General features: G+C 39.3%; 1 protein-coding gene across 23 annotated transcripts in view; it reads right to left on the minus strand.

Moving 5' to 3' along the window:
• Positions 1 to 26,719, minus strand: part of PCDH15 (protocadherin related 15) — an 852,429-nt gene that overhangs the window by 386,939 nt on the left and 438,771 nt on the right. For 21 of the 23 annotated variants that reach the window (XR_003925762.2, XR_003925760.2, XR_003925761.1 and 18 more), the window contains one exon: positions 1,284 to 1,402. The exons of 1 other annotated variant lie outside the window; for it this stretch is intronic. Coding sequence is in view for 18 of the 22 variants with exons in the window: in XM_030030447.1 (XP_029886307.1) it covers positions 1,284 to 1,374 (91 nt within the window). In the remaining 4 variants the exon portion in view is untranslated. Of the gene's footprint in view, positions 1 to 1,283; positions 1,403 to 1,702; positions 1,955 to 26,719 lie in introns of those variants that run through there. One more of the 23 variants, XM_030030437.2, reaches the window with a different exon arrangement.

Raw genomic sequence — 26,719 nt, forward strand, 5'->3', positions numbered from 1 at the left:
CCACTGCCATGCGGCCTCTCCTCCCTCAAGTCTAGCATTTTGGTGCTCAAAGACCACTTCACAACCATCACCAAGTCCAACGCTGCAAAGCATAATGGCCCCACTCCTCCACTATAACAAATGATTAGAAAGCAAGCTAATTGTATCCAAGCATAGATCAAGTATCTGAAATATGAGCAGCTCATTCACTTCAGTCTCGAGAATGACAGCTCTAATGACAGTGTATAAAAGTGGATAAAATTAAATTAGTTTTCTTGTCTATTACGGATGTCAAATATAATGTAGAGTCAGGCTAGGGGACAGAAGGGAATAAAAGGACATTTGGAAAACAAGTAATAGAGCAAGAAAAATATACTTTCTACTTGATACCAAAAAACCTAAACAAAATTCAAGTAGAATTGAAGACTTCTCACAAAAAAAAAAAAAAAAAAAAAAAAATCAAAACTACGATACTTCATAACTGCCAAAACAGTTTTCTAAAAAGATAATCCAGCTGCAAGAATAAGTCATAAATACGCACTATTACAGCTTACCTACATGGAAGGCACAAGTGCCACTTACAATGAGCAACTTCATTACAGACATTCTGATATCGTACTCAGTTTTCACTTATCCCCTCATTATTCTTAAGGGTACTTAAGAACAAGTCTGTCAAACTCAGCTCTTCAACTTTTTTAAATTATTCAAAAGAATAAATCATAAGCAGTTATCTAGGTCTAATTTTTTATTACTATAGATAATTGGCAGAACACATTTCTGGTATATCTTAATTAAATTCAAAAAAATGCTGTGAGGATGAACATGAGCTACTGGTGCCACATTCCAGGATTTCTGAAGTATTGTTTCTCTAGAAGACCCTCATTGTGGATCTCTTCTCAAGTTTTTGGTCAGGTATGTATACAGCCCGTAAACAATTCTCTTTCAAACTCCTGTTCCAAGTGCTGTAACTGTTGATTTACAAATAAAGCAAGGTAAAGTATTAGTTCAATGAATAAGAGGAAACAAATTTTAATGCTAGAGTCCAATACCGAATAATCATAACTTAATATTTTTATCTTGCCTGGTAAATCAACAGCTTTGTAAAATACAATCATTGGCAGATGCTTGAAGTCATGAAACATACCCAGATCTTTCTTTATTGTAACCTCTCTTTCCTACTAAATATCAAACTACCTTTTCAATTAATAACGGGGGGGGGGGGGGGGGGGGGGGCAGAATTAAAATGCAATCACAAAATCATCCCAGCCCTCCCACAGCTATGCCCCCACAGCAAAAAACCTTACCTTCATCATTCTGGGCCAAACAAACTGCTAAGATAGTAGCAACTGCAATCCCTACAGCTAACCATTTCCAGAGACAAAACCGCTGTAACATTTTTTGTCAAACGTCACTCAAGGCAGATCTGAAAAAGAAAGATTTGATACACACGTTAGTCAAGCAACCTACACAAAGGTGAGTGATTACAAACTATTTCACAGCAAACTATGGAACTATATATGGGATATATAGTCTATAACAGTGCAACATTGTTTCTGTTAAATCAAGCTAGTTTAATTCCATTAGCATCAATACATACATATGTACTCATTAACTCAATAATCACGTACACAAAGGCCTCCAAGTAAAGAAAATGCAAGTTTCTTGCTTAAATCAGGTCTAATTTCCATAAAATAGAGTATTTATGTTATTCTTCCTGCTTTACCCTAATGCTTTAAAGCACTTTGGAAAAGTGACCATATCAGAGAAATTCCATTTATTGAAAGTAGCGTTCAACTGCAAAAGTCAGCAGGGACCCAGTTTCAAGGACACTGCCCAGCAGAACCTCTCCCAGGAAAAACATGAGCAACCCCATAGATGGCCTTCTCTAATGAGACAGACTGTTGGGTCATGCCCAGCAAAGGAGGAAAAACAAACAAAAACTCCCACATGTACAAAAAAAAAAAAAAAAACCACCCCACACAAAACAAAAAAAAACACCAAAGCCGCCAAACACCAAAAACAGGAGAATGAACTGGCTAAGACAGATCTGGATAAACTCCAGAGCATATTTAGAGTGAGTAACATTAGAAAGTTATCTAAAGCTCTGGTTTATGGCTTCAGTAAAGAGAATTAGCACATTTCTGTAGCCCAGAACTGAATTATTTAAAAATATTCTTTCACATTTAAAAACATTGTGACAAATACAATGGACTTCCTAGCAACAGAAGCATGAAATGAAGAGAGACTTACAGCAGTATAAAAACAAGCTATTGTGTAAAAAGGGTTTAAGTGCTGTCAATTTTCCCAAGCAAAGCACTTGACTCAGATTTCATTGCCACTTTCTGCTTATAACTTTCTATCATGGTTACAAACCACTGTATTTCATTCCCAGTCAAACAAACACACTATTACCCCCCACTTAACAGCCTCAGCATTAACACCATCTGATCCTCTGTCAGCAAGACATTATTGAAGATGTGCTATCATTTTCCTTCCACAAATGGAGCTTATAGAAAACACAAACGTATGGACAACATCTAATTCACACACACAAAAAATCTACTTAAGGCATAAAAAAATTCCTTTTAGATCACTCTCAAGATTTATCCGAGCCACAAGGAAGCAGGGTTTCCACTAGCAGAAATAGGCAACAATTTCATTAAGTACTGGACAAGCCAAGAATTTCTCTAAGATCTGAATTTATTCAAAACCATATAATCTTGCAAAACATTTGGGTTAATATGAAAGAAACAGTGCTACAATATAAACTGTTCCTCTTTAAAAAAAGAGACCAAAACAAGTATGTGTCAAGAGTTTTGGAGGAAAAACTGGGTTTTTTTTCAAATGGATAAGGAAAGCAAGAAGTGAAATTTAAAACAAACAGATTGAGTGGCCCATATTTACTTAAACATGTAAAGTTCCTAGGTGGTTGACACTGTCTATGTTTAGCCTGCTTCCAGGGCAATTCACATGGGTGGGATCTATTAGGCTCCCTCACACAGCAAGCAGAGCTCTTTTTCTTTGCAAAGACATGGATGACGGTTGACTTCTTGCCTTCTGGTGGATTTTAATACCAACATTCACCATTCCAAACAATGCTGTAAAAAGGGGAGCAGCAAAGCCGTTAAAAGTCCTACACCACACACACTGCTCCACTTCTCATTCAGAGATTAAAGATGAAGAGGCTTTTCCAATCTCCATCTTCATTCAGGTAGGACTCTTCCCAACCTGTTCAGCAGCAGTAGGTCACTGCAGGCAGTTAGTTGCAATAGGCAGCCAATTTCAGGAAGAGCTCAAATATTATACATCAAACAAGGAGGCAGCCTATGTCTAATTGAGGCAGCAGTGCAGATGTCATGGGACTGTTCATTTTCATTTCAGCCAAACATCAGTCTTGACAAAACAGCTCAAGGTGTATTGGTTTTGCTGGCAAGGTTTTGGTAGCGGCGGGGGTTACAGGGGTGGCTTCTGTAAGAAGTTGCTGGAAGTTTCCCCTGTGTTCAAGAGAGAGCCAATACCAGCCGGCTCTAAGATGGACCTGCCGCCGGCCAAGGCCGAGCCAATCAGCGATAGCGGTAACGCCTCTGTGATAACATTTTTAAGAAGGAAAAAAAAGTTGGGACAGGCAGATTCGGCAGCCGGAGAGAGGAGTGAGAACATGTAAGAGAAACAACCCTGCGGACACCAAGGCCAGTGAAGAAGGAGGGGGAGGAGATGCTCCAGGCGCCGGAGCAGAGATTCCCCTGCGGCCCGTGGTGAAGACCATGGTGAGGCAGGCTGTCCCCCTGCAGTCCATGGAGGTCCACGGTGGAGCAGATATCCACCTGTAGCCCGTGGAAGACTCCACGCCGGAGCAGGTGGGTTTCCCGAAGGAGGCTGTGACCCCGTGGGAACCCTGCGCTGGAGCAGGTTCCTGGCAGGACCTGCGGATCTGTGGAGAGAGGAGCCCACGGAGCAGGTTTTCTGGCAGGACTTGTGACCCCGTGGGGGACCCACGCTGGAGCAGTCTGTGCTCCTGAAGGACTGCACACCGTGGAAAGGACCCATGCTGGAGCAGTTCGTGAAGAACTGCAGCCCGTGGGAAGGGCCCACGTTGGAGAAGTTTGTGGAGGACTGTCTCCCGTGGGTGGGACCCCACGTTGGAGCAGGGAAGAGTGTGATGAGTCCTGCCCCTGAGGAGGATGAAGCGGCAGAAAACAACGTGTGATGAACTGACCGTAAACCCCATTCCCCGTCCCCCTGTGCCACTGGGGGGGGTTGGTAGAGAAGCCGGGAGTGAAGTTGTGCCCGGGAAGAAGGGAGGGGTGGAGGGAAGGTGTTCTGAGATTTGGTTTTATTTCTCATTACCCTACTCTGGTTGATTTGTAATAAAGTGAGTTAATTTCCCCAAGTTGAGTCTGTTTTGCCCGTGACGGTAAGTGATGAGTGATATCTCTCCTGTCCTTATCTCGACCCACAAGCTCTTTGTTATATTTTCTCTCCCCTGTCCAGCTGAGGAGGGGGAGTGATAGAACGGCTTTGGTGGGCACCTGGCAACCAGCCAGGGTCAACCCATCACACAAGGTTACAGGAATTAATGAATTCAAGCCATGCAATAGTATCTATGAAACATACAAAAGCACCCACCTTCTCCTCCCTCCTCCTTCCTTTCCACTGGCACTTCTACAACAGTTTCTACCCCTAACTCCAGCAGTGACAGCTCAAATGAGACTTTCAGACCCTTCCTAAAGGGCTCATTATTCCTATACATGTGAGGAGACCAGAACTGTTAGCAAAGATCCCACTATCCATAAAAAAAAAAACCAACCAAACTATTTAAAAGCTTGCTATACACAGCTATGAAAAGCAAGCTTCAAGCTCATCAAGTATGTTACCAATAACTTGACAAGTATGTTACCCATAAAGAAAAGGAGCAGCTAAGTTCTTTCTTGAGGGAAAAAAAAAAAAGAAAAAAAAAAATCCCTTCCTTGAGGAACCCACCGGTTTTTGCCAGTGTTGCTCAAAGTGGCTTCTTCCTCCCTTCTACTTACCAAAATTCTCATATGATTACTGTCACCTAAATTTCCACTTAGCCAATTCAAAAGTCATTCTGGATTTTGCAATGACATCTTCAAAGAACTGAAATTACTTCCACCATAATATATTCCAGTTGACTACTTTTAAATAAAGGCTGAGTGTCTCCACATCGCCCAAGCAGATTCAAATGAATCCAATGTCATCATTAGACTTTGTTAGACTTCCTGAGAACTTTTGAGGATACGAACTCAGTATTTCAGCATTTTTTCCTCCCACATTAGGAGGGGATCCTAAAAGAACTGGGCTCTGTCGCTTTTTCAGTTTAAGCAGACAGTATTATTACATTAGGTGGCATTTGCTGTCAAGTGCTTCCAACCTTCTACACCTCAAAACCAGAAACTAGTAGTTCAGGAGACTATCTTAGTTTCTTCAGGTCAGTATAAGAAAGATCATATCCATATGCGGATTACACGTGTTATAAGACCTAGAAAGAAATGCACCTACACACTTCTGAGGCCTCTGATATTTCTTGTTACAACCCTGGGGGGGGGCGGAAATCCAGATTTCCAATCACGATGTTCTATTTTAGAAAGTTATTCAGATCTCAGCTGACACACTGGAGTTGAGTCTACTCTGGTGAGATTCTAGGACAGAATCTTGGCAGATTTATTTTTGATTTTGACAAAATGTCAAGTAAACCACGAGGATAGCAACACTGCTGCTCTAAGAATAAGCATCTCTATATGCAATTGTAATACAACAGAATAAAAATTGTCTCCCCTTTTTCCTCCAATTTGTACCAGAAAAAACTGGTATGAAGTGTAGAAAGGAAGAAAATTCTTAAGTTAAACAGATTCTGCTAACCCAGAAAGAGCTCACAACAAACCACAAGTTACTACAAAGTCCCCAAAGGTAGACAATCTTTAAGAAATAAAGTGTTGAACTCTAGATGCACACTCTGACAGGGCAAAGGACAATTATGAATTGATGATAGAAGGAAGATCTGTTAAGTAAGAACATACAGTATGTCTACAAGACTCATTATTTTCCTGGAAAATATTCTAACATTGCTACAGCAGAATGTTAAAGTTTGATGTTACCATGGGCAACAAGAAGTTATACACTCAAGCACAAGAAACTTTAAATGAAATGTAAAAATATAATTAAAGTTTAGGGGAATTTCACTTACTGGCATATCTGCATTTTAAAAAGAAAAAAGTTTCAATAGTGTTCTCTCCGGAGCGTTCCCTGTTCGACTATACAGCTGTACTGAGAAACAAAAATATGCACAGATTTTCCCAGAGCAGCAGCGGCAGCGGCCGATCACTGGAGACGTTTACAGTTCAACTGCGGCAAACTGGTGTAATCACACTCCAAGGAGCAATCATGTCTCCTCATCTCGCTTCTGGTCTTTTTTTTTTTTTCCTTCCCCTCTCACCAGTGTAGCTACTGAATCACCCAAAACGCCAACTAGTCATCAAGACATCTATATAAGAGGTACTTCAACAAATTTTAAGAGGGGATAAAAGTGAATTAAAAAAACCCCAAAATATCAAATACGAGTTATCACATCCAAGCACCTTGAATATATTTAAGGCCCAATGATATTACAGTAACCTTAAATGTTTGCTTACTTTAAGATCAGGTGTTACTACAGTACTTAAAACAATGCATTCCTTTGATGCTGAGGGGGGAAACATGGACTCAGTCAAAACAAATAGCCATACACGGTTGGGGTTAAAAATATTTTTAAATACCCATCAGAATTGTTCTTGGTATGGAAATAAAAACTGAAGTTATAAGAAGTTTTTTGAAATCAGGTACATGCTAACACAGTCTAATGCCATGTGTTGAATGGAACTGATTCTTTATAAAAGTTAACCTCTCGGAGAAAGATAGGCAAGGGAGAAAAAAAAAAAAAAAAAAGGGTAAGGGAGGAAAAAAAAAAAAAAAAAAAAAAGAGTCATTGACATGGTTAGGAGATGATTGCAGAGAACAAAAAACTAGTATACAAATACCCAAACCCTTGCACATATTGGTCTCTGATAAACTCCTAAGCCAAAACTAGAGCTTAAATTTCAGCAGAACATGGTGTTTCACTAAACACTTGAAACAACTCAATTTGAATCAGGGTGGGGGAACCTAAATTTTGGACTGAGTTCGCAGCAAGCCAGATACCATTGGCTTTTTCAGAACAGAACTATACACACCTGCTTTTGTACAAAACATGGAATACAGTAGTGCCACACAACAAACAGTCATGTAGCAACAACTTCAAGTGTTTTCTTACCATTAGCAGCAGATTTGAAAACAACTTTGAGGCAAACACTCTATCAGGACTTCAAACCCATTGTAAGAGCAGAAAGTGCATACTTGAAATCATTAAGTACACATTAATTCAGTAGACATGTAAACAAATATTTGCCATTTAATATGTACATCAAAAACAATACCTCCTATGAAACTGCCATGGCTGGATGAATAATACAGCATTTCAAAAAAAATTATTAAATACCCATTTATATGTATGCTATTCATTTACACAACCAGCCAGAACTCCTTCAAGCATCAGAAGTTATACATTTTGCTTAGTGGTGTTGCTCTTTGTATATTACAATTGTGATAAATCTTTAAAAGTATACATATCTTTAGAAGTATATGTAACTGAATTGTTTAAACACACGAAAAATTATAGTAGACAGTTTTATTATAAGGCTCATCTATATTATTACTGATCAGATGAATTCTTTTAAAGATTGTAGACACAAAACCAGGGAGTCTCTGAAGTGCAGATGCTTACTCTAGAGAACTGGTGCCGTAATAAATCAGAAACGTCAGCGGAAACAGGAAAAAAGTCTCTTAGAGAAGCCAAAAAGGAGATGAATTTACTTTACAGTCTGACAGTGTTCCTGGCTTGGTTAAAGCTACGGTCCATTAAACTATACGTTCCAAATGTTTTATTTTTGTTGCTGAAACAATTATGTTGAACTGTCAACATAAGAAAAAAAAAAACAAACTTCTAAAATATTATTTAAACACAAGAACAGACAAAAAAACCCACCTCTGGTTTGTCTCAACACCTTTCTTAACTAATATCACTTCATATGGTAGGCAGCTACAATCTGCCTTAACATATGTCCTAATCCAGTTAGGCACAGCAGAGCGCCTACCCGTTTACAGTTTTAGCTGTTCCTGGTGCCACACTTACCAAACACAGCACGGCACTGCGGCACCTACACCAGCAAGCAGATGGGACACGTACAGCAGAAGTTGGTGCTGGGACCTGACATCCACACTAAGTATCTTGGGGGGGGGGGTGGGGGGGGGGGTGGGGGGGGTGGTACTTCTGATTAGCTGGGTCCTGAGCCCAAATCACTGGTGGAGCACATCAGCTGGAAAGCTACAGTGCTGGAAAACACCCTCACTTGAAGCTTAACAAGAGGCAAAATTGGGGGGGGGGGGGGAGGGGGGGGGGGGGAGAGAGAGAGAGGGAGGGAGGGAGGGAGGGAGGGAGAGGGAGAGGGAGAGAGAATTCCAGCTCATGAGCTCAGGGACCACTCCAGCTAGTTCAGGGCATCATGGAAAGCTAAATGTCAGCCCACAAACTCCCATGCCCAACTGCTGCACTTCCCGGGGGGCTGCTGAGCCCATCTCATAGCACCTACTTATGGCCAACAGAAGACCCAGTGAGGGAAGACTTTACCATTGAATTAAAGTTATGTAAGCTATTTATGGCTCTAATTCATCTGCAAGTGTGAATAACTGTTTACTGAAGTCAAATATCTGTTTAAATGCTTTCCTGAAGAAGAATTCAAGCATAAGCAAATATTTGGCTGAACTGGGGTTATAGTGAATAATTTACAGTGCAAATACAATTCTTCCTCCAATTTTGGATGTTCCCAGAACACTACTACAGTTTTTCTTTCACTAACACTGCTTGAGCACTTCATATGTAAATATTTCAGGCTATGGACTCTTGGATTTACTCAACCCCTATTATATTAGCTATAGTGCTTTCATGCTACAGAATTAACACAATTCGTATGGATTTTGTTGCTCTCCTCTCTTTGAATAATATCTTTCAGTAATATGAAGATTTTTAAGATCAAGTTTCAAGATGAAACATGCTCACAACCCCATTCCCTTTTCACAGCTGCTGGATCCATTCTTATGGATCAATTCCACATAAACAAATGTATTAAAAATAGAGTAGCATTGATGCTGCTTTTGTGGCTCTTCTCCTGTTCTGTGCTTACCAAGGTCTTGAGTTTTTAGCCTTACTTGGAAAGAGCATTTTTAGAAAGCAAATACACAAGAACTTAAGAAAAATCTGATGGCAATTTATATGAAGTTCCAAAAATGTTTTCATCTGCAAGTTAAAATTTCTTAGCATATTCTCTGTAACTATGCTCAAGTAATTCATACATTCCTCCTTGCCCATATCCTTTTAAGGACTACTAGTTTTAATTATTTCCTTGCCCCACTCTTTAGATGTACTCTTTTCCATGCCTTTCTTACAGAAAGGACCACTTTTCACGTGAGATGCATAGCCACTGCCTCAGCAAGGTATTTCAAAGCCAAAATAGAGCATCAGTAACAGCAAGTTACTTGCCTCTGCATTAGCTCAAAAGTAATTTAAAACTTCAGTGACAGCACTTCATCTAGGTACCGCTGACCCTGTATCTAGATGTGAAAGGTGCAATTTAAAAGTTAACAGAGTCATTTGTAATTCAATGCAGAAATTCCTAAGTTTATTTCAATACTTTGTACCCCCAAACAAAGTAACTGGTATTTTCCTACACTCCATCAATAATAAAGTTCTTTATTTTCCATCTCTATATAGCAATGGTCCCAACATGCATATGGCCTGATTCACCATAGGTGACACCTTGAGAGCACTTTTCTAATCCCCCTGCCAGCAGAATGTACTAAAAATGCACTGTATTAATACTTGATGTAGCATGCTGCTAATTTTCACAGAAGAGAGAGAAGATTGCTAAGTACATGTAGGTTTGCGCAGAGGAATGTCAACTATACTACAAAAATAGAAAAAAGCTTTTATAGAATAATTCAGGTAGGGATGGAGAAGGACTTTTGTTTCCTGCTTCCATAACTAGTTGCGACTGCTTGATTTATTTTCTGTATTTTTAAAAATTAATCCAGCTATTAGATGTATTAATAATATTATAACCTCTTAATCATGGGTGGGTAAACGGGGCAGCCAATTCATTTCTGTCTGCAAATCCAATTTTTTAATGCATTTTATAGGTACGCAGTTTCCCAGTCCCTCTACATGGACTTAACCTGTAAAACATTGTTCTCACAGAAGGCTTCAAGTGCTTAATCAAAAGAAGTTTGTAAGTTTGGGCTGCTTTACACTGTACATGCGAAACTCCTACTTTGCAGATAGTGGCTCTAGAAAGAGGAGACGAGAAAAATATCCTAAAACCCCTTACATCAGTGCCAGAAGACTTCATTTAAAAAGTAACATTAACTGCTTAACATAAAAACATTAAAAGAAATATCATCAATATTAGTCAGAAGTAGTTCAGTTAGTTCTTCAATAACCTTTGTTTTTACAAAATATGCACACAACACTTAAATTATACATTAAAGTGCAGGCTATTTTGCTGGTTAATAATGAAAATATATTTTGATATAAAAGTACAAAGGAAAAGATCGGTTTCATTGCTTTTACTGCAAGACAAGTATTGGATGATATCCCAGAAACCTCTCACTTTCTCCCTTGCCAGAGCCATTTCTCTCCAAGGATCATTCACTGGGCTTACTTAATACAGGGGAGCAAATCAGAGGTTTTCTTAAAGCGAAAACTAAGGAAGATCTTTGGATCATTGCAGTGGAAAAGAATGCTGGATTTTTGAAATCTCAAATACTTTGAAAGTTCAGGTTTTTCCCAGCTCCCACCCAAGTTCAACAAGCTAAGTGATTCCCATAGGAGCAAAACACATGAGTTACAAGGAAGAATTAAAAGCACGCTCAGACACACAACTCTTAGGTTGTGCTGCTGGAAAGCTAAATGTACGTTACTGCCCTCAAGTTAAGGAATTGGGCTCTGGCCAGGAGAGAGCTGCTGTCACGAATGGCAGCAAATAGCAAAAATAGCTAAAAGCAGTGAGGTTGGAAGGCAGCCAGCTCGCCGCTCTGCCACCGGCCGGGGGCGCAGGAGGGACACGCTGCTGCCCAGCTCCAAAAAGGACCTTCACTCTCCAGCTGCAGCTACTGTCACACAACATACCGAGCCCTCGTCAGGAGCGTACAAGTAGTTGTACTATGCAGTACCCTTAATAAAAATGACCCACTTAAAACAGTTCACTGAGCACCATTAGAAGAATTGAATTTCTGGGTCCAGATATCTGTTCATCTTTCCCAAGATGACTGATTCTTTAAAGATGATCCTACCTTTAAATACTCGTGTTAAAGTCAAAACATTCAAATCTACCCAGCTCCATCCTTAACTTTCCTATCCCTGCTTCCTGTTAAACCAGGCAGACACCACCATAGGTATGAGTCTCCTTCTGATACCAGGAACTATTCTGTCAAGAGTCCCTCTAAGTGCTCCTTGTAGGAAAACAGTAACTGCCTCAACATCCTAAGGCTTAAAAACTGACTTGCATTATGGCAATGGAACTGTGCAAAACTATATTAAGTGAATTTGTTTTATTGAAGAAAGTTACATTTTCTCAAGTAGAGAGATAGCAGCTTCTCTGAGAGAATTTTTATTTAAATTTTGTGAAATAATACAAACTTGTCAAAGCAAAGTCTACTTTTCTAGAAAATTAGTGTTTCTACTTGCCTGTTAGTCATCACACATCAAAAGTAGTGTTAAATACATCCTGGATTAATTACAGGGGGTTTTTTATTAGGTCTGTTAAAATAGTTCAATGCAATGACATTTCAGAATTAACATGCACACACATAAATATACACCCATGTGCACGTACACACTTAGCAGACATTATATTCAGCTACTTCCATGTCAAGGTGAAGACTGTGTTATTACACATTACTGGGCCAGAAGCTTTAAAAATAGCCCTCGCTTTTGAAGTCACGACAGCTTACAAATAGTAAGGCTGATTAAGACAAATAGTTGGAGTTGTTGTATGTCTTCACTCCAAGTTACAGACTAAGGAAAAGTAAAGGAAGTTTAGAAGGTTTAGAGGCGTCTTCTGTTCTAATTTCTCTGGAAATAAAATTTTCCACCTAACACTCTAAAGAAGTTTGTTCTTAAACTACCTGTAATTACTATTTATAACAAATCTTGATAAAGAAACCCACCAAGAAGAGTCCCTGAGGGTTATCTCCAGTCCCATTTCTAATGTTACTCCCAACAATCACATTCCTAGACAGATCCCTGTGGAGACAGCACAGCTCAAGAGGCTGTCTCATACTAGAAGTTTTGTTTAACCCACAATCACAGACAGTAACACCAAAGTCCTCTACCGCTGCTCCTTGTCAGAGTAACTCCATCCCCTTTCATATTGCTGAGCAGGGCACTCAGCTACACACTCTCCTGCCTGAAACATCTATAAGCAGTTGCTGTTAGCAGTGGGAGAACAGCATTACAAAGTCCTCCAAAAGCTAATGCGGATTGCATTATTGTACAGATGAAGGATTCAGTTTAGCCTGCCCTTGGGATAGTCTGTACCTGCCTCTCCTCATTTCTCAATAAGTCTCAGACACCTCTTCTCCCACCAGTGCCTACCTGCTATTAACCTCCAATAAACCGCTGACACTCCAAGTATGGCTTTTACCCTCCAGGCACAGCTGACTACAGGAGAGAGTCCCTTTCTAAACTCTCCAGAGGCCAGACTCTTCAGCATAGCTCATCATAAATTAAGCTATTTAACAAAGAATTGAGGTTTCTTTTCTAGAAAAGTGCAGTAAATAGCAAATTTCATGTTTATCAGTTCCTTGTTCACTAGCTCACTCAATGCATTTTCAGTTACCATAATATTCTGCTACTCGCTTTTCAGCACTTAATGAATTATTTAACCCATAAGCCAAGTACACAAGGAGGCCTCAAAACATTAAACAACCTCATATATTCAATCACACAACTGTTACATTTAGGCCTCTTTCATACATCACCACAGTTTTGTTGGGAAGCCTCATCAGTCTGGACAGCTGGATTTGAGTCTGCTAATCAAGTCACATGCAAGATCTCCATTTTTTTAACCACATACCTGCTGTTAATTACCCATCCTGTATTTCAAGCCCTGCATAGAATTACTTTTGCCTGTGCTCACTAGGCCTGCCCTTCAGTTTCCTTCTGCTCCCATCTAGCAGCAATCCAAAGCCAAAGGAGTCATGTCTTGTCTTCCTCCACCTCCTTCATTCTGTCAGGTGCCAGTTCTGCACATCAAACTTGCTTTTCATCACCACTCCTATATAGCCTCTTCCAAAACACCAGTTCTGCTCCATGTTGTCTCATACACCCCTCTACTCTCTAAGCTTTTCCATATCTGACATCATGTCTATCAACCCTCAAGTACTCTTTCACTCCTCCACTCCATGACTGTCCTTCCCAGTGTTTTGGAAGGATCTTACCTTTAAAAATCCCTCTTATCACTTCTTAATAGGCAGTAAGACCATAATTAGATGCAATTAATTGTTTTGTTTATACTTCGATTGCTTTCTGAGCGTGTTGGCCATGGGGGAAAGGAGACAGTTAAGTATTTGCTCGTTTTCAGATATTTATTCTTTCCCTTTTAAAAGTCTTCACAGAAGCTGCAATCACTTCCCCTCTCTATATTTGCCCATCTCTATTTAACCATACCACCTTCTAAACCTCCTTATCATTCCAATCGCCTTTTATCCCTTTGGCAAGCATGTATATCCATCTCCAGAACCTCTATTTCTCCAGATAACCGTACACTTCAGTACTGCATCATCAAGCCCCAACACTCAGCATTTTACTTTCTAGATTTCCTGGATTTTGCATATTCCTGCTTTCCTTAAACCAAAGAACAGATAGCTCTCTCACACACCGAGGTTTCTTTGGCTATTCTGAAACAGTCTCCACATCTTTCAAGCGAATGCTTCTCTTCAAACCTTCAAGAATTTGAAAAGAGCTTATGCACACTAATGAATAGAGGAATTGATCTTGCATTTATCAGCTTCTTTGTTCAACTGCATCTGTCGGTGATTCACATGTCGCAGGGCTGGGGGGTTTGTGCCGATGTATTGTGACATTTTGGTGTGCACAGGGCACTCATTCAGGGACAGCTGGCGATAGAGAGCCTACCAAAGCTGCTGTGTGCCTTCAGTGGGGAAAGAGGAAAGATTCTTGCATTTCTTTAAGAAACAGTGTCATCCATGGAAGAGCATTGCACCTCACCACAAAGTTGCATAATAGAGACAACAACACACCATCACAAGAAAACTCTTGAGGTGGACAGAACAACACAGACACATGGGAAGTGATGCAAAACAAGGACCTCGCTGCAACATATAAAATGACTCCAGCAAATTTCTTCAGTGTAAATGCAGCACATAACTTGGAAGAGGTTAAGCAGTTTTGTTGAACACAAGACATCTAATAGTTTATTTAGATATTTAACTCACAGGTAGTGTATTAGGGATTATTTCCAGAAGACAAAAGTAGTTCAGCCAAAACAGGTTTACAAATATTTATCTTTAACCAACTATCGAAATATTCAAGTAAGATACTTAAAAGAAATCCAAGAGCACTACATACTACTAAAAAAAAAGAGCTTTCACAGCTCCTGTTTTAACAACACAGCAATAATGCGTCAGAGTAATATTTTAAAACAGGGCTATGTTATTCTCAAAATTCAAAAGATGTCAAAGTAAGATTGTTGAAACAATTTCCTATAACATCTCGTAAAGGAAAAGACAACCTTGTTGTTTGACAGTCTTTAAACTAACAGTAACCTTACACCCACATAAGGTCATCTAGCCCCGCCATTTTGTCTCTTACTGAGGCCAGCCGCAGCAGAACAGGTGAAAGTAAACAAGTAAATGCATTCTGAGATGCAGACTGCATTCAAGATGTGGACAGCCCATACATGTCAACAGGCACCTGATGACATTGTCTCCCTCTCCTACTCACTTCCAGCATCCTACTTGATATTTTCATTGTTATTGAGCTGATGTTTCCATGAACTCCATGAAAAATGGCATTTAGAAGTCATTAAGCTGAGCTGGTAAAGTTGAATAGAGTCTGGAAACAGCCAGCACAACTTTGACACTCACTGACCTCCACAAAGCTTATGTAGGAGTCAACACATACCTACTAGGATATCATCACAAATACAGTCGTGAGACAATAAACCAAGCTTTAGAAACTAAGGGTGAAGATATCTCTTTTACCTGGAGTAATATAACTTGACCTAAGGTTCAACCACAGTGGCCCCAATATAAAAACTTGTTGACCCTCACAAGCAGACAAGGACATGCGAGCAAGACTAGTGCCCAAGTCACTCAGGTGGAAGAAAATACATATCCAAGTTCACAACGGACAGCTAGGCAATGGCTTGCCTTATCCAAGGAAAAGTAAGTAACACCAATCCATCTTAGAAGCTGCTCTGATCACAACACTTCAAGAAGTATTTTTACTACCTAGAAATCTGACAACAGTGAACCCGAAAGATGCCAATGCAACTGTTAACATTTCCAAACAGCAAATGGCTCAGAATAGGTAACGCACAAAGCACAGAGTCCTGCTTCACTGCTGAAGTCAGATGACAAGGAAAGGGGAATGGACTCAAGCGTCGTGACTTTTCGAATAGGTGAGAGTGGGGTTCTGGACATGGTCCTGAGACAGTCTGAAGCAAGAGGAAGATGCATTCATATAATTTGCATCAAAAAGATGACCTGTACAGGAATTACAGCTAAATAGTGCCAAATGAAGTGATATGGCCACTCCTTGTGCCTTTTTTCCCCCTTGCACAGGTATCCTGAGGCTGTCAGGGTGATGAGGTGCAAAAAAGGCCCCAGCAGCAAGAACATAAACACAGAATTACAGAAACCATTCATCCTAAAGATCAAATTAGAGGACAGTCTTCATTTAGCATCAGAAGAGAGATACATTTCAACGCAGGCAGGTATTTGATGGGATCAGTAGCACTCGTGGGATTAAGGGATACTTTCATGCTCCTCCCTCAGTTGTTCAATTTTTAAATTTTTTTTTTAGGACGGTCTTGTATCAAAGTGTGTAAAGAGACATGGCTCTGGGATGCTTTATAAGGGAAAGCAGCCATAACGTACGAGATCAGCTGCCCAAGACGAAAGGCTGACCTGTAGGAAACAAAATTTTGATCAAATTTAGTCATAAACACAATAGAAAACTAAGAGATAACAGACCAGATGAGCTGGCCCGCATGGTTTACTACTGTTGGATGAAGGCGGTGTAGGTGTCAGTACTGGAGTCAGCGAAGCAGCACGGAATAAAGCAGCACCAACTACGAAAGTCTGCCGACTCCACAGAGTTCAGCTATGGTTATTAACAACCGCAGAGGATTGTGATCAGCTCTGTGAGGATTTAAATGCATTTAGTACCTGAGCAATAGCTTGGGAAATGAATTTCCATTTGGATAAAAATACACATTGGGACAAATAAGATATTCATGTATGCAAATAGGGATTCTGAATTTGTCAGCTTTTTAGCTATTTTCCCCTCAGAGGAGGCAGTATAGATAGCTGCTCTAGTGTAATGGGTACTGAGCTAAAGTAAACAAAATGCTTGGGAGCATTAGAAGAGATAGAAATAGGACCTAAATTATAATGACATTATAAAGGACAATAGAAAACCCCTAGAGCATTAAACACTGCTTTTGCTGCCATAATTTCAGAAAGAGACACCAGAGAAAGAAAAGGTCTCAGGAAGGACAGCTCAGCTGTCTCAAAGACACTGTGGGACCTAACCCTTCTTTCTCAAACTGTACAAGAAACCCCCCAAACTAACCTCCACCTCTGAGAAAGAAGCCCTAGGATCACTTAATCACGAGACATTACAGATATAGGCTGAAATACTGGTTACCAAAACTGCTGTAGTAACAAATTTTTCACTTGACACTGAAACGTTTCTATACTACAGGAATACAGACAGAAATAAAAGCAAGAATAAATACAAAGAAATCTTTTTCACACGAACTACACATTTGGGCTTGGGACAGAGCAAGCAACTGATTCTACTCCCAGTTAAGTTACCTTTCCAAACAACAATATTTTTAACTATGCAGGTTAAGGCAAGGATATCCTATGCTTCAGGGCTTTTGCAAACTGCCTGCAGGAGCCAAGAGAGAATACCCATGTAGTGCTATATAGCTCACTTCAGGTACATGGTTCAGGGGCACTTTTTAATTTCTCGAAAACATGCAATAACAGGCAGAGGAATATATGCTGAACATAGCAGATTAATGGCTTCATTCAGTTGCTAATTCGTATGTTTGAACTTTTTTCCCCAGCTGTGTGTTATAAATTTAGTAACACACATAAAACCCATAAATGAAGTGTAAGTTTCCTTGCACTTCTTGACACCTGTTCCAAGCTTAAGAAACTGCCTGGAGTAAGGCATTTTCTTCACCTTACCTCTTTTGTTTTGCTTGCATCACTTTGTCCCTCAGCACACAACAGAGAAGAGAGAAAGTACCATACCTCAGCATAAAGCAGCCAGCTTTTTGAGAAACTTGGGCTTAAATCCAGCTGTTTCAACACTATCGTGATTCAGACCAGCTGTAGTTGGTAACATGACTACAACTGATAATACATCCCATAGAGGCTCTCCGATACTTCCTTATCCCTCACAGAGTCTTTCAAAGTAAGGTGGTCTCAAAACACATTTTTTTATTTTACAAAACAAATATTTAATGAAATTATACGACCTAACCAATCTCTTCTGTTTCCATTCAAGGGAAAAAATACAGTTTTCATATTTGAATCTCTTACTGTAGTGTGATGCTGCAAAGCTGGAGGAGAAAAGGGTTTCCAGTCTAAGAGAGGAAGAGTTAAAATCCACTAAACGAAATACAACAGAACAAGCAAAAAGAAATAATCCACACTTTCACTTAGTTTTCAACAAGTGAAGGCAACACTCTGAGCAGCAAGACTACTTTCTCCTTTGAAACGCATAATTCAATCTTAGGCAGTTTCCCAGTGGCAAATTATACGTGTTTTTTGCAGTCCACACTGACGACATAAACCCAATACCTCAAGATGCCAAAATCAGGGCTTATGTCATGTTCCTGCAGAAGGCTGCACCTACTGAAGCCCATGAACTTGCACATTTCCATTATCACACAATAATGAGAAATGAGAGAGACGGAAGGTCCCAGGTAGCAGTACTGCCTTGTAGGCACAAACCATCCCAACACTGACGTATACCTGCTCCCCAGGCAGCATTTCTGACTTTGTGGAGTAGATGGCTCCAACTCCACAGAGACCACATTGTCATTTCCTCCCCAAAGACAGGTATTGGAGTAAGACAACAATGGTTTTGTCTGCTCTCCTTCTCCAGAGTATATTTCCTGTTTTTGCTACTGTATGGTGTTTTTTCAAAAGGGGATTCCCCAGCAGTGCCAAGCAGCACGACTCTTTTCACGGTAGATTTCTGAAGGTCAGAGCATCGCTATCTGCCTCAAGAGCAGAGCATGCCTGGAGGGCAGGACTATTACCACTGCAAATTCTCCTCTAGCCTCCAGTGCCAAGCCTAACCACATCCACCAAAGCAGGCCTCACAATATTAATAGCAATGCTTCTGAAGTTGGAACTATTAAATTTTTTTTCCTCATATATCTCTCTCTCTATATATGTATCTCTATATAGATATATATAGATATGTCATGTCAAGATCAACTCCAAGTCAACAGGTGCTAGACTACCATTTATAGCATACAGTCCAGCACCTCTCCTTGACACACAATTTAAAGACAGACTTGAAAGTAACTGTGAAGGCCTTTTCTTGGCTACTAGGTAGCTACACAGATTAGCCACACCATCAGATCCCCAAAGACCCAGACTGCCTTCCCACAAGACAGAGATTCTTGCTTTAGTGCCAGGGCTCATCTGATTAGGAAGCTGTGCATTTTGCTCTCAACACACAAATATATTGCTACAGTGACATGAACTTTTTCCTGGAGCTAGCTCCTAATTTGCACAACTGCGATGTGAGGTATTCCCCCCCCCCAAGAGAGAAAATTGGAAAAATCTCCTTCAAGACAAAATAACATTATAACAATAAGGAGTTTTGTCTTAGAGGCAAGCCATCAAAATCAAGGCAAAATCTATATGGATGTAGTACCAACAGAGATCTTTGAGAAATTATACAAAATAGGATCCATGACAGAAGCACTGTAACTTGTCCTGAGGATACAGTCAACCTTAGGTGACACAACTAAGTAGAGGACATCACAGTAATGACATGAATGCTGCTGTACAGCTTTACCCCATTTTTGAAGTTTAAATTATAAGCGCGCTCTCATAAATTGCATCTTGAAGGCGTTAGAAGGTTTTAAACTTGCTGAGATCAGATTTTTTTTTAAAGAAACAGCTTCAATAACGTAATTGGATTGATGGTGTTAAATAACTATGCCACTATATGCCAGGATTTCTTTTTTTTTTTGCCATCCCCCTTTGAAAGGCAGAAGGGAAAAGAAAGAAATCAAAATAAAAATGAAAGCAATAACGCTTTGAGAGCTTAACACTGAAAAAAGACCATGAAGACCCAGCTTTAGCTAAACTTCCTCACAGGCCACTTACATGGGAAACCTACTCGGATCTGAAGGCAGCAACTCTTCAAAATACCCACCGATAAACAGTCTTATCCTATAACAACATACATCTACAGTTCACTTGCGTAGCTATAAATCACTTTAGAGCTGGCAATCTCAATCATGACTCTAAAACATATTATCCTTTTATTGAAATTAATATTGAGATATCTTTATAGAAAGCCTTCTACGCTCTTACAGTTTTCAAGTGTTTTCAAAGCTCTGTTGACTTTCTCCTCAAATCTTTTATGCATGCACCATTTACCCAATGCTTTAATCATCATTTATACCTTTCTCAGAACAAATGTAGAGAGGCAAAAATGTGGAAAAAAAAATATATAGATACATATTTAGGTATCACTTAGTATGCAATCATAAATACTGCACATATCTGAAAACACATCTGATGCAGGCAGATAGCAAAATCTGGTTCAGCAGATGTCTCATCAGGAAAACCTTAGGGGACTGAAAAGTTATGCGAGTGTATGTTGATTTTCTGTGCTATAGTCCTCTTGCAGGATCTTTTAAGAAATAAAATCCTATTGTTTCTGTTTCGTGCCCTTCAACATAAAGCTCTTTTAAGCAAACTCTCACAGGGAAAGGTCTTTCCCCAACTGAAAGACAATCTAGTGTTACAATTTTTACTACATTTGAATATGAAGTGAACTACTATTCACAAGACATCCTAGTCTTCTACTATTATATACAGGTGGTATTAGAGAAACACCCATTCCAAACCACTCAGTTTCATAATGGAAAGATATAGGAAATTCATCTATGCAACACAGATGCTCTTTGGAACTGTGGTCTCGTTTCAGCATCATTATAATTGCTTAGAAAAATAATTTGTGATCAAACTGATTTTTAAAATACACATTTAAAAACTTGTCTCTTTTGAGCTGGTTCCCCCAAAACATAAGTATACCTCAAAGTCTGTTGAACAACAGACTGTTCAGTATGAAAAGTATTAGCAAAAAATATTAACCTATTTGAAAAAAAGGTTTTCAGAAGTACTCTGTTCATGAAATTTTACCAGCTTTGATCCAAATTTGAAGTTTAATGAGATACATAATTATCAAATTCATTAGGAACACAAAATGACCCAACAGTAGACTACTCTATTTCTTAATGCCTGGTCTGTATTTTTCTTTTCAAATCTAATTAATAATTATACTTCTAAACTCTTTAAAGGGGGGAAGGGGACTCAGTGTTCAAAGACTAATCACTGTATTTTGGGGCAGATATCTTGCATTCTTTATAGGGAAACCAGGCTTTCAATTATGTGCAATTCAGAATTAGGCTCAGGTAAGGAACTACCAGCATCATTCTACAAGAATATTTAGAGTAAAAAATTTAGAGAATTAACCTGTTTAATATAGCTGAAGGAGTTCAAGAGTACAAAACGTTTCCCAACACTGTTTGCTGAACTCATCACATCTTAGCTCCTCATTTTTCACCAAAAATTGAAATCCTGGTCCCATCTGTTTCTACTGTAATCAATTAATATTCATTTCTCCCTTTCCTTTCTGTTCCCTCAAGCTGAATTTCATAGAAATGGATCTTTATTAAAAGATTATTTTTCCTCTTTCAGGATCACTAACACAAAAGGTCTCTGATAACAATCCAATTACCAAAAGTTAGAGAGCTGCCACTGTGCTAACCAGATGGGTCTGAGTGAGGTCACTCTATCGTTCAGAAAAATAGAAACTAGAGCACAGAAAACCATTTTTAAGGTAAAGGAAATCGCAGCTCAGACAAGCTCAGGAAGCTGGGCTTGTCACTGGAGTAAATTTGCAAGAGATTAAAGGGGACAAGCTACACTCCAATCAAACAATCAGTTGACAACATATTTAGGATATAAACAGAAAAGGTCTTCTCTAAATAGATCAGGTCTTTAATGCTTTGGAAGGCATTGTTTGCAGGCTCTGCCACGCAATAAATTGATTTAGCAAAATGTCAAGTTGGAGGGAGGAGGCAAGAAACAGGAGTTGAATTCCTCCCAGAAGAACATAAACTATATAACTGTACTGAAAAAGGCAGCTGAAGGATTTACTGATCTGCTGGAGTATTTAATGAAATTATTCTCATGAGCATAGTCTTTACGAGCTGGATCATTACTATCTCTCCCCCAATAACTCGCTCCCTTCTCATTATGCAAGAAAACGTCACATAAATACCTTCACACTCATCATTTCAATCACTTGGACGACTGGAAGCCTGCTGTTTAAAAATCATGTTATACTTCCACTTAGGCTGCATAATCCAGTTTACAATCTCTAAAATCCAAATCTGAGCATCCCAAAACACAAACAGAGAATAATTTTGTTTTGTAGCATGACATCAAGTCCACTCTTACTACACAAGACAGTTTTCTATAATCTTTAAAGTTAATTACATGTCCAATCTGGCCATAACTTTTGTATTGGATACAAATTCAGTTCACCATTAACAATCATACCTACAACAGCTGAACTGTAAAGCACACAATAAAAAGGTGGGATCTCCAGAAAATAATTCAAACTGAATTCTTATTTCAGAGAAGGTAAGGAAAAAAATACATATTTTGGCATCAACTGGCTACTGCAAGTTTTCTTCTACAGATAAAAGCCTCTTACATTTTAAAAAAGTTTATAATAAAGAAAAAATGTTGGCTTTACTTTTGAAAATTGCTGGTTTTACCTATGTTTGAATCTTCATTTCAACATACCCCAAAACATGAGCTTGTAAAGATCACTGCAGATTTTTGTCTTGGCTATCTGCAAGTTCACCAAGGCCAGAAGACGCTGGAACAAGCAGTTAGCAGGGGACAGGCTTGATTAAACAACTCCTGAGCTTTACCATTCACCACCCAGTGCACACTGGTGATGAAATCTCAAAATACACATAAGAGGTTTGGGGTTGTTTTGTTTTGTTTCAAAGAAACTTTGAAACAGCAGGTATCTCACAACACAGATGCACTACACATACTCAAAATTCAGGAGGAAGGAGAGGCAGTGTCTATCTGGAAGGGAACAGCAAGTCATACATGACAGCTTTTTGCGTTGCTGAAGTGGTACACTTCCCACGTCTGACCTACTGGGTACAGACTCAGGTCTGGCACCTCCTTACGGCACACCATTTCACCACTTGCCTTTAAGTCTCCATGGCCCTTCTGAAAATAGGATTTTGAAGTAACTGAAAGGAATTTGTTCTCTAAAGTGTTCCTTTGATACAAGCTGAATAAAAGCCACCAGCGTGGCCAGGTAGACGGACACTGTATGTCAATGTCTATGGATGCTCTTTTACCCAGAATCTGACACCCACCACTGCACTACACTTGTCAAATATCCAGCAAGAGCTACTGTCCCTGTTTCACCCCTGATTTTTGGCCATAACTGTCTCTCAGTACCATTAATGCAATACATGAAAGGAAACGGCAAGCAGCAAGTAAACGCACGGAAGATTTACCCACTGTGCCAAGGAAGCAGAGGCTGCATGAACCTCTGCTAGCTCACTCGTCAGCAGGTACAGAACCAACACTGAGTCAACAGGGGCTTCACGGACACAACATTTTAAAAAGGCTCAAGTAAAATAAGTGCCATACCGTTATCGTAGCAAGTATCCTTTCCCTGCTTCCACTGAAAAAGACAACGTAAAAAGCACACTTGCTTAATACAGCAAATCCTCTTAGTATGAGTATGGAACTACTAGAAATGGTTCAGGGATTACAAACAGAAGAGTCAAAGGATTCATAAGATTATACATGGGAAGAAAGCTAGGCTTTAATCCAGTATTTGACAAAAAGCAGACTGCACTGAAGAAAACTTACTGTTCCTCTTAAAACGCAATCCCCGTTATCATCTTTCCTTTTCCTGCTTTTTTCTTTTCCCAGTTATCTCAAAAGATACTACCTATACTTCTATTCCTCTAATGCATATAAAATATAATAAAAATATTCAAGAGCATGAAGAATACTTCAGCATGCATTACTTTTTAAATTTCGGCATTAAAAACACCTGAAAAAAACAGTTGTTCAGCACACCACCAAGAAAACCCTACAGATTTCAACAGTCCAATGTTACTTATTGCAAAAATCTGTGAAATTATGTCTTGTGACAGAGTACACTTTTACAGTATTTTGCCAATGGGAACGTTTTGTATTGCTGGAAATATAATGCCAGGTTTAGTTTACAATAGAAAATGGCTACATCTTAAAAGGCATTACAGGTGGAGACCCTAGAACATAAACAGGTTTTGTGCAAACACAGAAAAAAAATGTGCCAATGCACTGATATAAGCAATTTTGGCCTCAATTACAAGGGAATTAAGTTTGAAGTCAACAGACAGTCCTCCTTGAGTAAAGGTTTCAAAACATAACCTTTCCACTAAAGGAGCTGACAAATGCATAAATACAACCTGAGAATCCTGATTTTTGGAGGAAGGAACAGGTAAGGTCCCTGGAAAAAAACAAACTATTTCAGCTACAGTGAGGAATTTACTTCACTTATAGGTCTTCATGTTATCATTCTGTTAGTATTAAAATACTTCTTAACATCTAAAAACAACAAACTCTGCAAATCAGCTTTCTTAGGCAATCTCAAAAGCCAAAGATACAGATCAAAAGGAATTTCACCTGGGAAGCAATGGGCCTACAGCAGCCTTCTCAAGAATCTGGGAACCTCAAGATCCCTCAGGCTGACAGCTGGAGAAATACTTACTGATGAGGCAACAAGAAAAGGTCTCAACACTTAATTTGGTAGTTTGGGGAAAGTATTTTTCTTGTTTTGAGAACAAAATCCTTCATTGTATTCACAACACAGGCAAAGTATTGCTACAGAAGAGAAGATGAAGGAAAGGTATCCATTTGTACATTTGGCCAAAACTGCTACACTTCAAAATGGATTTAACAAGTTCCTGTAGATTTCTTCACTATTTTTGAAGTATTTTCTTTGTACAAGAATTAGATAAGCCCTGATCAAGCATGAATACTTTGAGCACATGATTAAGAAGCACCTTGCAGTTCACTGCATACCTCTACTGAAAATGTGGGAGGGTAGACCCAGGTGTTTCGAGGTCTTTATGCATTGACATGTTTGTCTTTATAGAAGGCAGTTCCCCAGATTAAACGCAGGGTCTTGGAATTGAACAGCATTAGTAGATAAAAGTTTACCAATGTTAATTTTTCAGAAAATAAAATCAGAACAAAATCCACCCTGCACCTCTCCCTTCTGTGTTCTACCTCCTCCCCCCAAATACACTTAGGGGGTAAATACTAAACAGAGCACTGAAATGGAACACAGTAAAGAAAGAGGTAGACAACTATCAATTTTTAGAGTAGCTAATGCACACCACTATCAATCCTACAATAGGATAGGCAGCAATAACTTCTTAAGAAAGTAAGAAAAAGGGTTTCATACTGGCTATGTAAACATTAACAAAAAAAGAAACCACCTTTGAAGAATTAAAGTACCCATCAAATTTTTTTTTTCACCCTTACGAAGATAAGAGGTTATCAGTCTAGACAAAGCTATGGCTGATCAGGCATAGCAGCTTTATCACCAAAGAAAAATATCAATGGCAAGATCATCAGGATGACAAAGTAAAAAAAAGAATTGACAAAAAAAACCTGTAGCAACTACTTTCATGTGATGATGCCCCTTCAGTCATGATTACACGCCTCCATCACATCCTTGTTCTGTTATTCCTCTTCCAGGCTGAGAGTCCTAGCTAACTTAGTTATTCTTCACAGAGAAATTATTTATATGTCTGAAATTAGATCTCTGCTGAATTTGGCCTGGATTTCATGAAATCTTAACAAAAGGGGGGGGAAAATGGGGAACTAATTCCAAGGGAAAATGAACAAAACTGGTTTTCTACCTGCTATGTTTCAGTGGAGAAACTGAAAAGTCTTTTTATAAAGCCCAAACACGCAGGAAAAAGAAACTGTCAATACATCACCATCACTGCTTAAGCACGAGGGAAAAAGGCAAATCCCAGCCACCATGTGAACTATGGGGCACCACAGTTGTAGGTCAGAACCAGGATTAGACTTATATTTTACACCTCTGTGAACACTGTGCCTCTGAGGAGAGAGAGTAAAAAAACAAACAAAAAAAATCCCAAACCACAAAACAATTTCCATTAGTTGTTTGCTATTAGTTGAACAGTCACAGTTTAATCAGCTCTATAGTCTTTGCTGCTACACTGATGCATCAAATGGTCATCAGGAAAGAAACAATGCATCACATCCTAAAAACGTCTACCCAGCTATGGAAAACGCACCAGTATTTTTTGCTAGTTGTAGCTTTTCTGTGATCATATGAATGTGACCTTAACTGAGGTCAGGAGTCAGTTACTACATTCTTGTCTGCTCCATGACCCAGCCCTGTTCAAACACCAGCTCATTTCTCTTGCCTGCACCCTTTCATCTCTTCCATTAACTCACCTCTCTAACCTTTCCCTGATAAATCATTCCTCCATTTACTCTAACGTTCAAGTAGCACAGACAGTACCCTAGCTTTCAGTGACAGAGATGGGACAAGACACTCATCTTTTCCCTACCCACCAGAAAAGGTCATTAACAGCAATGGAAATGCAGAGGAAAAAATAACTACAATGTACTATGTCCATATCTAATAGTTTCAAATAGCTGTTGAGCCAAATCTCTCTATCAGACTTAACATATCACTGGAATGCAACGATGGGAAAAGTTTTTGTGTAGAAAGAAGACTTGTAAGTCACCTTATAACAGTGAAACACCATTAGGATATTCCTCAAAGGATACCAATCATTTGTCTCTCTACAGCAGTCTCGTTTTAACACCCATGCTCCCAAACAAGAGCCAGAATCCCTCGATATCCTGCTTACAGGAAGCACGTAGTCAGGGTTGCATGCAAATGCAATTGAGACTAGCTTTTGCAGAACAAACACTAAAACACAAGCAGAGAGCATAAAAAAGGAGAAACAAAACACTGTGTCAGATTTGTACATGGATC

This window comes from Aquila chrysaetos, chromosome 11, assembly GCF_900496995.4.
Source record: "Aquila chrysaetos chrysaetos chromosome 11, bAquChr1.4, whole genome shotgun sequence".
NCBI lineage: Eukaryota > Metazoa > Chordata > Aves > Accipitriformes > Accipitridae > Aquila > Aquila chrysaetos.